This window comes from Scomber scombrus, chromosome 3, assembly GCF_963691925.1.
Source record: "Scomber scombrus chromosome 3, fScoSco1.1, whole genome shotgun sequence".
Lineage (NCBI taxonomy): Eukaryota > Metazoa > Chordata > Actinopteri > Scombriformes > Scombridae > Scomber > Scomber scombrus.
The window spans coordinates 35,637,118-35,655,978 of record NC_084972.1 but is presented as its reverse complement, the minus strand read 5'-3'; the positions used below and the strand labels follow the sequence as shown (position 1 = coordinate 35,655,978).

Here is an 18,861-nt window from a genome sequence, read left to right as displayed (position 1 = left end):
TGTTAAAGGGTTAAAAACTTATAAAAATATAAAAATGCAGCTTCAGTTGACAGACATGTTTGAGGTCAGAGGTCACAGGAGGGTCAGAGGTCAGGGGTCAGAGGTCACGGAGACTCCTGCTGCAGCAGCAGGTCCACGGCGGCTTCCACGTCCTCCACCACGTGGCTCGGTTCCACCAGGTCCGGTTCGAGGACCAGGTCCCTGTGACCGTGGAACACCGTCTCTGTGACATCGCCGCTCTGGTTGCTAGGTAACGGGGAGCGAGGGTTGTAGATACCTGTGCACACCTGAGGACAGAAAGAGCAGCTCTGTGTGTTACCACGGCGACTGATAGACATGATTGACAGCTGCAGACACCTACCAGGATGGAGCGACACTCAGCAGCAGCAGACACCATCTCAGCCTCTGGTACCGCCATGGTCACCTGACTCCCGGTCCCCTGGGCAACCAGCTTGGTACTGGTCGCCATGGCAACGTGCTGCTGAGTCAGGTAACGGTTGTACATGTTGGCACCATAGACGTCCGTCATCAGGTTGTCACTAAGCAACAACAAGAAGATGTAGATGGTGTTATAGACAGTAGATGGTGTTATATACAGTAGATGGTGTTATATACAGTAGATGGTGTTATATACAGTAGATGGTGTTATATACAGTAGATGGTGTTATATACAGTAGATGGTGTTATAGACAGTAGATGGTGTTATATACAGTAGATGGTGTTATATACAGTAGATGGTGTTATAGACAGTAGATGGTGTTATAGACAGTAGATGGTGTTATAGATGGTGTTATAGACAGTAGATGGTGTTATATACAGTAGATGGTGTTATAGACAGTAGATGGTGTTATATACAGTAGATGGTGTTATATACAGTAGATGGTGTTATAGACAGTAGATGGTGTTATATACAGTAGATGGTGTTATATACAGTAGATGGTGTTATAGACAGTAGATGGTGTTATAGACAGTAGATGGTGTTATATACAGTAGATGGTGTTATATACAGTAGATGGTGTTATAGATGGTGTTATATACAGTAGATGGTGTTATATACAGTAGATGGTGTTATAGACAGTAGATGGTGTTATATACAGTAGATGGTGTTATATACAGTAGATGGTGTTATATACAGTAGATGGTGTTATATACAGTAGATGGTGTTATAGATGGTGTTATAGACAGTAGATGGTGTTATAGACAGTAGATGGTGTTATATACAGTAGATGGTGTTATAGACAGTAGATGGTGTTATATACAGTAGATGGTGTTATAGACAGTAGATGGTGTTATAGACAGTAGATGGTGTTATATACAGTAGATGGTGTTATAGATGGTGTTATAGATGGTGTTATAGACAGTAGATGGTGTTATATACAGTAGATGGTGTTATAGATGGTGTTATAGACAGTAGATGGTGTTATAGACAGTAGATGGTGTTATATACAGTAGATGGTGTTATAGATGGTGTTATATACAGTAGATGGTGTTATATACAGTAGATGGTGTTATAGACAGTAGATGGTGTTATATACAGTAGATGGTGTTATATACAGTAGATGGTGTTATAGACAGTAGATGGTGTTATATACAGTAGATGGTGTTATAGATGGTGTTATAGACAGTAGATGGTGTTATATACAGTAGATGGTGTTATAGACAGTAGATGGTGTTATAGACAGTAGATGGTGTTATAGATGGTGTTATAGATGGTGTTATAGATGGTGTTATATACAGTAGATGGTGTTATATACAGTAGATGGTGTTATATACAGTAGATGGTGTTATATACAGTAGATGGTGTTATAGACAGTAGATGGTGTTATAGATGGTGTTATAGACAGTAGATGGTGTTATATACAGTAGATGGTGTTATAGACAGTAGATGGTGTTATATACAGTAGATGGTGTTATATACAGTAGATGGTGTTATATACAGTAGATGGTGTTATAGACAGTAGATGGTGTTATATACAGTAGATGGTGTTATAGATGGTGTTATAGACAGTAGATGGTGTTATAGACAGTAGATGGTGTTATAGACAGTAGATGGTGTTATATACAGTAGATGGTGTTATATACAGTAGATGGTGTTATAGACAGTAGATGGTGTTATATACAGTAGATGGTGTTATATACAGTAGATGGTGTTATATACAGTAGATGGTGTTATAGACAGTAGATGGTGTTATATACAGTAGATGGTGTTATATACAGTAGATGGTGTTATAGACAGTAGATGGTGTTATAGACAGTAGATGGTGTTATATACAGTAGATGGTGTTATATACAGTAGATGGTGTTATAGACAGTAGATGGTGTTATATACAGTAGATGGTGTTATAGATGGTGTTATAGACAGTAGATGGTGTTATATACAGTAGATGGTGTTATATACAGTAGATGGTGTTATAGATGGTGTTATAGACAGTAGATGGTGTTATATACAGTAGATGGTGTTATAGATGGTGTTATATACAGTAGATGGTGTTATATACAGTAGATGGTGTTATATACAGTAGATGGTGTTATAGACAGTAGATGGTGTTATAGACAGTAGATGGTGTTATATACAGTAGATGGTGTTATAGACAGTAGATGGTGTTATAGACAGTAGATGGTGTTATATACAGTAGATGGTGTTATATACAGTAGATGGTGTTATAGATGGTGTTATAGACAGTAGATGGTGTTATAGATGGTGTTATAGACAGTAGATGGTGTTATAGACAGTAGATGGTGTTATATATAGTAGATGGTGTTATATACAGTAGATGGTGTTATAGACAGTAGATGGTGTTATATACAGTAGATGGTGTTATAGACAATAGATGGTGTTATAGACAGTAGATGGTGTTATATATAGTAGATGGTGTTATATACAATAGATGGTGTTATAGACAGTAGATGGTGTTATATACAGTAGATGGTGTTATAGACAGTAGATGGTGTTATAGACAGTAGATGGTGTTATAGACAGTAGATGGTGTTATAGACAGTAGATGGTGTTATAGACAGTAGATGGTGTTATATACAGTAGATGGTGTTATATACAGTAGATGGTGTTATATACAGTAGATGGTGTTATAGACAGTAGATGGTGTTATATACAGTAGATGGTGTTATAGACAGTAGATGGTGTTATATACAGTAGATGGTGTTATAGATGGTGTTATATACAGTAGATGGTGTTATATACAGTAGATGGTGTTATAGACAGTAGATGGTGTTATAGATGGTGTTATATACAGTAGATGGTGTTATATACAGTAGATGGTGTTATAGACAGTAGATGGTGTTATAGACAGTAGATGGTGTTATAGACAGTAGATGGTGTTATATACAGTAGATGGTGTTATAGACAGTAGATGGTGTTATAGACAGTAGATGGTGTTATACACAGTAGATGGTGTTATATACAGTAGATGGTGTTATAGACAGTAGATGGTGTTATAGACAGTAGATGGTGTTATATACAGTAGATGGTGTTATATACAGTAGATGGTGTTATATACAGTAGATGGTGTTATAGACAGTAGATGGTGTTATATACAGTAGATGGTGTTATAGATGGTGTTATATACAGTAGATGGTGTTATATACAGTAGATGGTGTTATAGATGGTGTTATATACAGTAGATGGTGTTATAGACAGTAGATGGTGTTATAGACAGTAGATGGTGTTATAGATGGTGTTATAGACAGTAGATGGTGTTATAGACAGTAGATGGTGTTATAGACAGTAGATGGTGTTATATACAGTAGATGGTGTTATAGACAGTAGATGGTGTTATATACAGTAGATGGTGTTATATACAGTAGATGGTGTTATAGACAGTAGATGGTGTTATATACAGTAGATGGTGTTATATACAGTAGATGGTGTTATAGACAGTAGATGGTGTTATATACAGTAGATGGTGTTATAGACAGTAGATGGTGTTATATACAGTAGATGGTGTTATATACAGTAGATGGTGTTATAGACAGTAGATGGTGTTATATACAGTAGATGGTGTTATATACAGTAGATGGTGTTATAGATGGTGTTATAGACAGTAGATGGTGTTATATACAGTAGATGGTGTTATAGACAGTAGATGGTGTTATATACAGTAGATGGTGTTATATACAGTAGATGGTGTTATATACAGTAGATGGTGTTATAGACAGTAGATGGTGTTATATACAGTAGATGGTGTTATAGACAGTAGATGGTGTTATATACAGTAGATGGTGTTATAGACAGTAGATGGTGTTATAGACAGTAGATGGTGTTATAGACAGTAGATGGTGTTATATACAGTAGATGGTGTTATATACAGTAGATGGTGTTATATACAGTAGATGGTGTTATAGATGGTGTTATATACAGTAGATGGTGTTATAGATGGTGTTATATACAGTAGATGGTGTTATATACAGTAGATGGTGTTATAGACAGTAGATGGTGTTATATACAGTAGATGGTGTTATAGATGGTGTTATATACAGTAGATGGTGTTATAGACAGTAGATGGTGTTATAGACAATAGATGGTGTTATATACAGTAGATGGTGTTATAGACAGTAGATGGTGTTATAGACAATAGATGGTGTTATAGATGGTGTTATAGACAGTAGATGGTGTTATAGATGGTGTTATATACAGTAGATGGTGTTATAGATGGTGTTATAGACAGTAGATGGTGTTATATACAGTAGATGGTGTTATAGACAGTAGATGGTGTTATATACAGTAGATGGTGTTATATACAGTAGATGGTGTTATAGACAGTAGATGGTGTTATATACAGTAGATGGTGTTATAGACAGTAGATGGTGTTATAGATGGTGTTATATACAGTAGATGGTGTTATAGACAGTAGATGGTGTTATAGATGGTGTTATAGACAGTAGATGGTGTTATATACAGTAGATGGTGTTATATACAGTAGATGGTGTTATAGACAGTAGATGGTGTTATATACAGTAGATGGTGTTATAGACAGTAGATGGTGTTATATACAGTAGATGGTGTTATAGACAGTAGATGGTGTTATAGACAGTAGATGGTGTTATAGACAGTAGATGGTGTTATATACAGTAGATGGTGTTATATACAGTAGATGGTGTTATATACAGTAGATGGTGTTATATACAGTAGATGGTGTTATAGACAGTAGATGGTGTTATAGACAGTAGATGGTGTTATATACAGTAGATGGTGTTATATACAGTAGATGGTGTTATATACAGTAGATGGTGTTATAGACAGTAGATGGTGTTATATACAGTAGATGGTGTTATAGACAGTAGATGGTGTTATAGATGGTGTTATAGACAGTAGATGGTGTTATATACAGTAGATGGTGTTATAGACAGTAGATGGTGTTATAGACAGTAGATGGTGTTATATACAGTAGATGGTGTTATAGACAGTAGATGGTGTTATAGACAGTAGATGGTGTTATAGACAGTAGATGGTGTTATATACAGTAGATGGTGTTATAGACAGTAGATGGTGTTATAGACAGTAGATGGTGTTATAGACAGTAGATGGTGTTATAGATGGTGTTATATACAGTAGATGGTGTTATAGACAGTAGATGGTGTTATATACAGTAGATGGTGTTATAGATGGTGTTATATACAGTAGATGGTGTTATAGATGGTGTTATATACAGTAGATGGTGTTATATACAGTAGATGGTGTTATATACAGTAGATGGTGTTATAGACAGTAGATGGTGTTATATACAGTAGATGGTGTTATATACAGTAGATGGTGTTATATACAGTAGATGGTGTTATAGATGGTGTTATATACAGTAGATGGTGTTATATACAGTAGATGGTGTTATAGACAGTAGATGGTGTTATAGATGGTGTTATATACAGTAGATGGTGTTATATACAGTAGATGGTGTTATATACAGTAGATGGTGTTATAGACAGTAGATGGTGTTATATACAGTAGATGGTGTTATATACAGTAGATGGTGTTATAGACAGTAGATGGTGTTATAGACAGTAGATGGTGTTATAGACAGTAGATGGTGTTATATACAGTAGATGGTGTTATATACAGTAGATGGTGTTATAGACAATAGATGGTGTTATATACAGTAGATGGTGTTATAGACAGTAGATGGTGTTATATACAGTAGATGGTGTTATATACAGTAGATGGTGTTATATACAGTAGATGGTGTTATAGACAGTAGATGGTGTTATATACAGTAGATGGTGTTATAGATGGTGTTATAGACAGTAGATGGTGTTATATACAGTAGATGGTGTTATATACAGTAGATGGTGTTATATACAGTAGATGGTGTTATATACAGTAGATGGTGTTATAGATGGTGTTATAGACAGTAGATGGTGTTATAGACAGTAGATGGTGTTATAGACAGTAGATGGTGTTATAGACAGTAGATGGTGTTATAGACAGTAGATGGTGTTATATACAGTAGATGGTGTTATAGACAGTAGATGGTGTTATATACAGTAGATGGTGTTATAGACAGTAGATGGTGTTATAGACAGTAGATGGTGTTATATACAGTAGATGGTGTTATATACAGTAGATGGTGTTATATACAGTAGATGGTGTTATATACAGTAGATGGTGTTATATACAGTAGATGGTGTTATAGATGGTGTTATAGACAGTAGATGGTGTTATAGACAGTAGATGGTGTTATAGATGGTGTTATAGATGTGTTATAGACAGTAGATGGTGTTATATACAGTAGATGGTGTTATAGACAGTAGATGGTGTTATAGACAGTAGATGGTGTTATATACAGTAGATGGTGTTATATACAGTAGATGGTGTTATATACAGTAGATGGTGTTATAGATGGTGTTATAGACAGTAGATGGTGTTATAGACAGTAGATGGTGTTATAGATGGTGTTATAGAATGTGTTATAGACAGTAGATGGTGTTATATACAGTAGATGGTGTTATAGACAGTAGATGGTGTTATATACAGTAGATGGTGTTATATACAGTAGATGGTGTTATATACAGTAGATGGTGTTATAGACAGTAGATGGTGTTATAGATGGTGTTATATACAGTAGATGGTGTTATATACAGTAGATGGTGTTATAGACAGTAGATGGTGTTATATACAGTAGATGGTGTTATATACAGTAGATGGTGTTATATACAGTAGATGGTGTTATAGACAAGTAGATGGTGTTATATACAGTAGATGGTGTTATATACAGTAGATGGTGTTATATACAGTAGATGGTGTTATATACAGTAGATGGTGTTATAGATGTGTTATAGACAGTAGATGGTGTTATATACAGTAGATGGTGTTATAGATGGTGTTATAGACAGTAGATGGTGTTATATACAGTAGATGGTGTTATATACAGTAGATGGTGTTATAGACAGTAGATGGTGTTATAGATGGTGTTATATACAGTAGATGGTGTTATAGACAGTAGATGGTGTTATATACAGTAGATGGTGTTATAGACAGTAGATGGTGTTATATACAGTAGATGGTGTTATAGACAGTAGATGGTGTTATATACAGTAGATGGTGTGGTGTTATATACAGTAGATGGTGTTATATACAGTAGATGGTGTTATATACAGTAGATGGTGTTATATACAGTAGATGGTGTTATAGACAGTAGATGGTGTTATATACAGTAGATGGTGTTATAGACAGTAGATGGTGTTATATACAGTAGATGGTGTTATAGACAGTAGATGGTGTTATATACAGTAGATGGTGTTATATACAGTAGATGGTGTTATATACAGTAGATGGTGTTATAGACAGTAGATGGTGTTATAGACAGTAGATGGTGTTATAGATGGTGTTATATACAGTAGATGGTGTTATATACAGTAGATGGTGTTATATACAGTAGATGGTGTTATAGACAGTAGATGGTGTTATATACAGTAGATGGTGTTATAGACAGTAGATGGTGTTATATACAGTAGATGGTGTTATATACAGTAGATGGTGTTATATACAGTAGATGGTGTTATAGACAGTAGATGGTGTTATAGATGGTGTTATATACAGTAGATGGTGTTATAGACAGTAGATGGTGTTATATACAGTAGATGGTGTTATAGACAGTAGATGGTGTTATAGACAGTAGATGGTGTTATAGATGGTGTTATATACAGTAGATGGTGTTATATACAGTAGATGGTGTTATAGACAGTAGATGGTGTTATATACAGTAGATGGTGTTATATACAGTAGATGGTGTTATAGACAGTAGATGGTGTTATAGACAGTAGATGGTGTTATAGACAGTAGATGGTGTTATAGACAGTAGATGGTGTTATATACAGTAGATGGTGTTATATACAGTAGATGGTGTTATATACAGTAGATGGTGTTATAGACAGTAGATGGTGTTATAGACAGTAGATGGTGTTATAGACAGTAGATGGTGTTATATACAGTAGATGGTGTTATATACAGTAGATGGTGTTATAGACAGTAGATGGTGTTATATACAGTAGATGGTGTTTATAGATGGTGTTATATACAGTAGATGGTGTTATAGACAGTAGATGGTGTTATAGATGGTGTTATAGACAGTAGATGGTGTTATAGACAGTAGATGGTGTTATATACAGTAGATGGTGTTATATACAGTAGATGGTGTTATAGACAGTAGATGGTGTTATATACAGTAGATGGTGTTATAGATGGTGTTATATACAGTAGATGGTGTTATAGACAGTAGATGGTGTTATAGATGGTGTTATAGACAGTAGATGGTGTTATAGACAGTAGATGGTGTTATAGACAGTAGATGGTGTTATATACAGTAGATGGTGTTATAGATGGTGTTATATACAGTAGATGGTGTTATAGACAGTAGATGGTGTTATATACAGTAGATGGTGTTATAGACAGTAGATGGTGTTATATACAGTAGATGGTGTTATATACAGTAGATGGTGTTATAGACAGTAGATGGTGTTATATACAGTAGATGGTGTTATAGACAGTAGATGGTGTTATATACAGTAGATGGTGTTATAGACAGTAGATGGTGTTATAGATGGTGTTATATACAGTAGATGGTGTTATATACAGTAGATGGTGTTATAGACAGTAGATGGTGTTATAGACAGTAGATGGTGTTATATACAGTAGATGGTGTTATATACAGTAGATGGTGTTATATACAGTAGATGGTGTTATAGACAGTAGATGGTGTTATATACAGTAGATGGTGTTATATACAGTAGATGGTGTTATAGATGGTGTTATATACAGTAGATGGTGTTATAGACAGTAGATGGTGTTATATACAGTAGATGGTGTTATATACAGTAGATGGTGTTATATACAGTAGATGGTGTTATAGACAGTAGATGGTGTTATAGACAGTAGATGGTGTTATATACAGTAGATGGTGTTATAGACAGTAGATGGTGTTATAGACAGTAGATGGTGTTATATACAGTAGATGGTGTTATATACAGTAGATGGTGTTATAGACAGTAGATGGTGTTATAGATGGTGTTATAGACAGTAGATGGTGTTATATACAGTAGATGGTGTTATAGATGGTGTTATAGACAGTAGATGGTGTTATATACAGTAGATGGTGTTATATACAGTAGATGGTGTTATAGATGGTGTTATATACAGTAGATGGTGTTATAGACAGTAGATGGTGTTATAGATGGTGTTATAGACAGTAGATGGTGTTATATACAGTAGATGGTGTTATAGACAGTAGATGGTGTTATAGACAGTAGATGGTGTTATAGACAGTAGATGGTGTTATAGACAGTAGATGGTGTTATAGACAGTAGATGGTGTTATAGACAGTAGATGGTGTTATATACAGTAGATGGTGTTATAGATGGTGTTATAGACAGTAGATGGTGTTATATACAGTAGATGGTGTTATAGACAGTAGATGGTGTTATATACAGTAGATGGTGTTATAGACAGTAGATGGTGTTATAGACAGTAGATGGTGTTATATACAGTAGATGGTGTTATAGACAGTAGATGGTGTTATATACAGTAGATGGTGTTATATACAGTAGATGGTGTTATATACAGTAGATGGTGTTATATACAGTAGATGGTGTTATATACAGTAGATGGTGTTATAGACAGTAGATGGTGTTATAGACAGTAGATGGTGTTATAGACAGTAGATGGTGTTATAGACAGTAGATGGTGTTATAGATGGTAGATGGTGTTATATACAGTAGATGGTGTTATATACAGTAGATGGTGTTATAGACAGTAGATGGTGTTATAGACAGTAGATGGTGTTATATACAGTAGATGGTGTTATAGACAGTAGATGGTGTTATAGACAGTAGATGGTGTTATATACAGTAGATGGTGTTATATACAGTAGATGGTGTTATAGACAGTAGATGGTGTTATATACAGTAGATGGTGTTATATACAGTAGATGGTGTTATAGACAGTAGATGGTGTTATAGATGGTGTTATATACAGTAGATGGTGTTATATACAGTAGATGGTGTTATATACAGTAGATGGTGTTATAGACAGTAGATGGTGTTATAGATGGTGTTATAGACAGTAGATGGTGTTATATACAGTAGATGGTGTTATAGATGGTGTTATAGACAGTAGATGGTGTTATAGATGGTGTTATATACAGTAGATGGTGTTATAGACAGTAGATGGTGTTATAGACAGTAGATGGTGTTATAGATGGTGTTATATACAGTAGATGGTGTTATAGACAGTAGATGGTGTTATATACAGTAGATGGTGTTATAGACAGTAGATGGTGTTATAGATGGTGTTATATACAGTAGATGGTGTTATAGACAGTAGATGGTGTTATAGACAGTAGATGGTGTTATAGACAGTAGATGGTGTTATAGATGGTGTTATATACAGTAGATGGTGTTATAGACAGTAGATGGTGTTATATACAGTAGATGGTGTTATAGATGGTGTTATAGACAGTAGATGGTGTTATAGACAGTAGATGGTGTTATATACAGTAGATGGTGTTATAGACAGTAGATGGTGTTATATACAGTAGATGGTGTTATATACAGTAGATGGTGTTATATACAGTAGATGGTGTTATATACAGTAGATGGTGTTATAGACAGTAGATGGTGTTATATACAGTAGATGGTGTTATAGATGGTGTTATAGACAGTAGATGGTGTTATAGACAGTAGATGGTGTTATATACAGTAGATGGTGTTATATACAGTAGATGGTGTTATAGACAGTAGATGGTGTTATATACAGTAGATGGTGTTATAGACAGTAGATGGTGTTATAGACAGTAGATGGTGTTATATACAGTAGATGGTGTTATAGATGGTGTTATAGACAGTAGATGGTGTTATAGACAGTAGATGGTGTTATATACAGTAGATGGTGTTATAGATGGTGTTATATACAGTAGATGGTGTTATAGATGGTGTTATAGACAGTAGATGGTGTTATAGACAGTAGATGGTGTTATATACAGTAGATGGTGTTATAGACAGTAGATGGTGTTATAGACAGTAGATGGTGTTATATACAGTAGATGGTGTTATATACAGTAGATGGTGTTATAGATGGTGTTATATACAGTAGATGGTGTTATAGATGGTGTTATAGATGGTGTTATAGATGGTGTTATAGACAGTAGATGGTGTTATAGACAGTAGATGGTGTTATAGACAGTAGATGGTGTTATATACAGTAGATGGTGTTATATACAGTAGATGGTGTTATATACAGTAGATGGTGTTATATACAGTAGATGGTGTTATATACAGTAGATGGTGTTATATACAGTAGATGGTGTTATAGACAGTAGATGGTGTTATAGACAGTAGATGGTGTTATATACAGTAGATGGTGTTATATACAGTAGATGGTGTTATATACAGTAGATGGTGTTATATACAGTAGATGGTGTTATATACAGTAGATGGTGTTATAGATGGTGTTATAGACAGTAGATGGTGTTATAGATGGTGTTATAGATGGTGTTATATACAGTAGATGGTGTTATAGATGGTGTTATAGATGGTGTTATAGACAGTAGATGGTGTTATAGATGGTGTTATAGACAGTAGATGGTGTTATAGATGGTGTTATAGACAGTAGATGGTGTTATAGACAGTAGATGGTGTTATAGATGGTGTTATATACAGTAGATGGTGTTATAGACAGTAGATGGTGTTATAGATGGTGTTATAGATGGTGTTATATACAGTAGATGGTGTTATAGATGGTGTTATAGATGGTGTTATAGACAGTAGATGGTGTTATAGATGGTGTTATAGACAGTAGATGGTGTTATAGACAGTAGATGGTGTTATAGATGGTGTTATATACAGTAGATGGTGTTATAGACAGTAGATGGTGTTATATACAGTAGATGGTGTTATATACAGTAGATGGTGTTATAGATGGTGTTATAGATGGTGTTATATACAGTAGATGGTGTTATAGATGGTGTTATAGACAGTAGATGGTGTTATAGATGGTGTTATAGACAGTAGATGGTGTTATATACAGTAGATGGTGTTATATACAGTAGATGGTGTTATAGATGGTGTTATAGATGGTGTTATAGACAGTAGATGGTGTTATAGACAGTAGATGGTGTTATAGACAGTAGATGGTGTTATATACAGTAGATGGTGTTATATACAGTAGATGGTGTTATATACAGTAGATGGTGTTATATACAGTAGATGGTGTTATATACAGTAGATGGTGTTATAGACAGTAGATGGTGTTATATACAGTAGATGGTGTTATAGATGGTGTTATATACAGTAGATGGTGTTATAGACAGTAGATGGTGTTATAGATGGTGTTATATACAGTAGATGGTGTTATAGATGGTGTTATATACAGTAGATGGTGTTATATACAGTAGATGGTGTTATATACAGTAGATGGTGTTATAGATGGTGTTATAGATGGTGTTATAGACAGTAGATGGTGTTATATACAGTAGATGGTGTTATAGATGGTGTTATATACAGTAGATGGTGTTATATACAGTAGATGGTGTTATAGACAGTAGATGGTGTTATAGACAGTAGATGGTGTTATAGACAGTAGATGGTGTTATAGACAGTAGATGGTGTTATATACAGTAGATGGTGTTATAGACAGTAGATGGTGTTATATACAGTAGATGGTGTTATATACAGTAGATGGTGTTATAGACAGTAGATGGTGTTATAGACAGTAGATGGTGTTATATACAGTAGATGGTGTTATATACAGTAGATGGTGTTATAGACAGTAGATGGTGTTATATACAGTAGATGGTGTTATATACAGTAGATGGTGTTATAGACAGTAGATGGTGTTATAGACAGTAGATGGTGTTATAGACAGTAGATGGTGTTATATACAGTAGATGGTGTTATAGACAGTAGATGGTGTTATAGATGGTGTTATATACAGTAGATGGTGTTATAGACAGTAGATGGTGTTATATACAGTAGATGGTGTTATATACAGTAGATGGTGTTATAGACAGTAGATGGTGTTATATACAGTAGATGGTGTTATATACAGTAGATGGTGTTATAGATGGTGTTATATACAGTAGATGGTGTTATAGATGGTGTTATAGACAGTAGATGGTGTTATATACAGTAGATGGTGTTATAGATGGTGTTATATACAGTAGATGGTGTTATAGACAGTAGATGGTGTTATAGATGGTGTTATATACAGTAGATGGTGTTATAGACAGTAGATGGTGTTATAGACAGTAGATGGTGTTATAGACAGTAGATGGTGTTATAGACAGTAGATGGTGTTATATACAGTAGATGGTGTTATAGACAGTAGATGGTGTTATATACAGTAGATGGTGTTATATACAGTAGATGGTGTTATAGACAGTAGATGGTGTTATAGATGGTGTTATAGACAGTAGATGGTGTTATAGACAGTAGATGGTGTTATAGACAGTAGATGGTGTTATAGACAGTAGATGGTGTTATAGATGGTGTTATATACAGTAGATGGTGTTATAGACAGTAGATGGTGTTATATACAGTAGATGGTGTTATAGACAGTAGATGGTGTTATAGACAGTAGATGGTGTTATAGACAGTAGATGGTGTTATATACAGTAGATGGTGTTATAGACAGTAGATGGTGTTATAGACAGTAGATGGTGTTATAGACAGTAGATGGTGTTATAGACAGTAGATGGTGTTATAGACAGTAGATGGTGTTATAGACAGTAGATGGTGGTGTAGGGTGTAGGTGGTGTTATGGAAGGTTTGGTTACCCCACTGCGTAGATAGTGGTCAGGTTCTGGTTGTGGTTCTGGAGTCTCAGCAGGTGCTCAGCGTACTGGTATGTGAGCAGACTGGGTTTCCCCAGCAGCGCCTGGTACTGCAGGTCCCGACCCGTCAGCTTCCTGAACACAGACTCCAGACACAGCAGGAACATCCCATGACCCAACCTACGGGACCAAGGTTCAGATCCCTGTTAATGTGGATCTGTGCTCTGTGATCAGGTGATCAGGTGATCAGGTGGTCAGGTGATCAGGTGATCAGGTGGTCAGGTGATCAGGTGATCAGGTGATCAGGTGGTCAGGTGATCAGGTGATCAGGTGGTCAGGTGATCAGGTGGTCAGGTGATCAGGTGATCAGCTGATCAGGTGGTCAGGTGATCAGGTGATCAGGTGGTCAGGTGATCAGGTGGTCAGGTGATCAGGTGGTCAGGTGGTCAGGTGATCAGGTGATCAGGTGGTCAGGTGATCAGGTGATCAGGTGGTCAGGTGGTCAGGTGTTCAGGTGATCAGGTGATCAGCTGATCAGGTGGTCAGGTGATCAGGTGGTCAGGTGGTCAGGTGGTCAGGTGATCAGGTGGTCAGGTGGTCAGGTGGTCAGGTGTTCAGGTGGTCAGGTGGTCAGGTGATCAAGTTGTCAGGTGGTCAGGTGGTCAGGTGGTCAGGTGGTCAGGTGATCAGGTGATCAGGTGGTCAGGTGATCAGGTGGTCAGGTGGTCAGGTGATCAGGTGGTCAGGTGATCAGGTGGTCAGGTGGTCAGGTGGTCAGGTGATCAGGTGGTCAGGTGATCAGGTGGTCAGGTGATCAGGTGATCAGGTGGTCAGGTGGTCAGGTGATCAGGTGATCAGGTGGTCAGGTGATCAGGTGATCAGGTGATCAGGTGATCAGGTGGTCAGGTGGTCAGGTGGTCAGGTGTTCAGGTGATCAGGTGATCAGGTGATCAGCTGATCAGGTGGTCAGGTGATCAGGTGGTCAGGTGGTCAGGTGGTCAGGTGGTCAGGTGATCAGGTGGTCAGGTGGTCAGGTGGTCAGGTGTTCAGGTGGTCAGGTGATCAAGTTGTCAGGTGGTCAGGTGGTCAGGTGGTCAGGTGGTCAGGTGATCAGGTGATCAGGTGGTCAGGTGGTCAGGTGGTCAGGTGGTCAGGTGATCAGGTGGTCAGGTGGTCAGGTGGTCAGGTGGTCAGGTGGTCAGGTGATCAGGTGGTCAGGTGGTCAGGTGGTCAGGTGGTCAGGTGGTCAGGTGGTCAGGTGATCAGGTGGTCAGGTGGTCAGGTGGTCAGGTGATCAGGTGATCAGGTGATCAGGTGGTCAGGTGATCAGGTGGTCAGGTGATCAGGTGGTCAGGTGGTCAGGTGATCAGGTGATCAGGTGGTCAGGTGATCAGGTGATCAGGTGGTCAGGTGGTCAGGTGTTCAGGTGATCAGGTGATCAGGTGATCAGCTGATCAGGTGGTCAGGTGATCAGGTGGTCAGGTGGTCAGGTGGTCAGGTGATCAGGTGGTCAGGTGGTCAGGTGGTCAGGTGTTCAGGTGGTCAGGTGGTCAGGTGATCAAGTTGTCAGGTGGTCAGGTGGTCAGGTGGTCAGGTGGTCAGGTGATCAGGTGATCAGGTGGTCAGGTGATCAGGTGGTCAGGTGGTCAGGTGATCAGGTGGTCAGGTGATCAGGTGGTCAGGTGGTCAGGTGGTCAGGTGATCAGGTGGTCAGGTGATCAGGTGGTCAGGTGATCAGGTGATCAGGTGATCAGGTGGTCAGGTGATCAGGTGATCAGGTGATCAGGTGATCAGGTGATCAGGTGGTCAGGTGATCAGGTGATCAGGTGGTCAGGTGATCAGGTGATCAGGTGGTCAGGTGGTCAGGTGATCAGGTGGTCAGGTGATCAGGTGGTCAGGTGATCAGGTGATCAGGTGATCAGGTGGTCAGGTGGTCAGGTGATCAGGTGATCAGGTGGTCAGGTGATCAGGTGATCAGGTGATCAGGTGATCAGGTGGTCAGGTGGTCAGGTGGTCAGGTGTTCAGGTGATCAGGTGATCAGGTGATCAGCTGATCAGGTGGTCAGGTGATCAGGTGGTCAGGTGGTCAGGTGGTCAGGTGGTCAGGTGATCAGGTGGTCAGGTGGTCAGGTGGTCAGGTGTTCAGGTGGTCAGGTGATCAAGTTGTCAGGTGGTCAGGTGGTCAGGTGGTCAGGTGGTCAGGTGATCAGGTGATCAGGTGGTCAGGTGGTCAGGTGGTCAGGTGATCAGGTGGTCAGGTGGTCAGGTGGTCAGGTGGTCAGGTGGTCAGGTGATCAGGTGGTCAGGTGGTCAGGTGGTCAGGTGGTCAGGTGATCAGGTGGTCAGGTGATCAGGTGGTCAGGTGATCAGGTGATCAGGTGATCAGGTGGTCAGGTGATCAGGTGATCAGGTGATCAGGTGATCAGGTGGTCAGGTGATCAGGTGATCAGGTGATCAGGTGGTCAGGTGATCAGGTGGTCAGGTGGTCAGGTGATCAGGTGGTCAGGTGGTCAGGTGATCAGGTGGTTACCGTGGTGATGGTGCCTCGGCCATCCACATCAGGTCCATATTGCAGGCCAGAACCGGCAGCTGGTCCGGCAGCTGCGGGTCATAAGGTGAAGCCGGTCTCCCATTGGTCAGCAGGACGTCCATCAGCAGCTGCAGGTTGGTCTCCCATCTGATTGGCTCCCCGAACAACACTATCGCTATGGCAACACAGGAAGTCATTCAGAGAAGGTCTCTCTCGTGTTTGATCGGTTGTGTTTCATTTTATTCTTTATTAATCTTTTATATGTTTTTATTAGTTTTATTAGTTTTTATGTAAAACTTTAAATTGTCCCGTTAACATAAATTCTCCACCACAAAACACTATTAATAATTAATAATACATCATTAATTAATAATCAATGTTCTTATATCCACACATGGAAAGAACAGTAAGAGAAACTAACTTCAGCAGAAATAATCAATAATCAGATTAAATGCATCAACTGAGTTATATGAACATCAAGCATCAGATTAATAAACAGGATGAATGTCAAAGACGCCTTTATGTGACAGTAGAGAGACGGGGGGGGGGGGGGGACATGCAGAAAGGTATAAGGCACCTGAACCTTCGCACCATAAACATGATTCATGTTAACGAGACAATAAACACAGAGTTGAGTTACCTTCGATTTCTGGAAACGATTTCAGAGGAGACGCCTGAAAGATACACAGGGATTATATACAGGTAGGATTTAGTATATATATATATATAGTATGAACAGGTAGGATATATGTATAGTATATATGTATAGTATGTAGTATATATATATATGTAGTATATAGTATGTACTAACAGGCAGTGTGGGCCTCCTGTGATGATCCACCATGTCTAATAGAGGATGATGTTCTCTGAGCTGCTCGATGCTCAAAACATTCTGGAAACCCAACCTGACAAAAGTTAAGACTTCAACACTGAGACGCTCTGATGAATGTCAGCATGAGGACAGGGTCAGGGGTCGGGGGTCAGGGGTCAGAGGTCAGGGGTCAGAGGTCAGGTGTCGGGGGTCGGGGGTCAGAGGTCAGGGGTCGGGGGTCAGAGGTCAGGGGTCGGGGGTTAGGGGTCGGGGGTCGGGGGTCAGGGTTCGGGGGTCAGAGGTCAGAGGTCGGGGGTCGGGGGTTAGGGGTCGGGGGTCAGGGGTCGGGGGTTAGGGGTCGGGGTCGGGGTGAAGGATACGTGGTGCTGATGTCAGCGAGCGGTCCCTGTCCAGACACCAGGACACACTTCTGATGGAAACTCTTCAACATCTGCAGCGGACTGTAGGACAGCATCACCTGCTCCGGGTCAATCTAATCATCCAATCACAGCACAGAGGACTGCTTCATCCAATCACAGCACAGAGGACTGCTTCATCCAATCACAGCACAGAGGACTGCTTCATCCAATCACAGCACAGAGGACTGCTTCATCCAATCACAGCACAGCACAGAGGACTGCTTCATCCAATCACAGCACAGCACAGAGGACTGCTTCATCCAATCACAGCACAGAGGACTGCTTCATCCAATCACAGCACAGCACAGAGGACTGCTTCATCCCGTCTGTCTCTCTGCTTCCACCTGTCTGTCTGCTTCCACCCGTCTGTCTCTCTGCTTTCACCCGTCTGTCTCTCTGCCTCCACCTGTCTGTCTGCTTCCACCCGTCTGTCTCTCTGCTTTCACCCGTCTGTCTCTCTGCCTCCACCTGTCTGTCTCTCTGCTTCCACCTGTCTGTCTCTCTGCTTCCACCTGTCTTTCTCTCTGCCTCCACCTGTCTGTCTCTCTGCCTCCACCTGTCTGTCTGTCTGTCTGTCTCTCTGCTCCATCTGTCTGTCTCTCTGCCTCCACCTGTCTGTCTCTCTGCTTCCATCTGTCTGTCTGTCTGTCTCTCTGCCTCCACCTGTCTGTCTCTCTGCCTCCACCTGTCTGTCCTACCTGGACATCCAGCAGGTGAGACAGCTGCCGGGCCTTGTCGTGTCTCTGGCAGCTTCCTGCGTTGGTGACGAAGACAACAGGAAACAGGAAGTTGTTGTTTCGGTCCAAAAGTTTCCTGAATGCTCGCCGAGCC

General features: G+C 39.2%; 1 protein-coding gene across 1 annotated transcript in view; it reads right to left on the bottom strand.

The window, feature by feature from the left end:
• Positions 1-104: 104 nt before the first annotated feature.
• The window catches only part of zgc:77375 (uncharacterized protein LOC402927 homolog), a 19,758-nt gene continuing 1,001 nt past the window's right edge, over positions 105-18,861 (bottom strand). Inside the window, exons 2-9 of the mRNA XM_062415047.1 lie at positions 18,729-18,861; positions 17,992-18,104; positions 17,612-17,705; positions 17,441-17,474; positions 16,801-16,975; positions 14,274-14,450; positions 362-539; positions 105-287 (exon numbers count right to left, since the gene is read on the bottom strand). The exon at positions 18,729-18,861 is cut by the window's right edge and continues 59 nt beyond it. Of these exons, the coding sequence (XP_062271031.1) occupies positions 105-287; positions 362-539; positions 14,274-14,450; positions 16,801-16,975; positions 17,441-17,474; positions 17,612-17,705; positions 17,992-18,104; positions 18,729-18,861 (1,087 nt within the window). The remainder of the gene's footprint in view (positions 288-361; positions 540-14,273; positions 14,451-16,800; positions 16,976-17,440; positions 17,475-17,611; positions 17,706-17,991; positions 18,105-18,728) is intronic.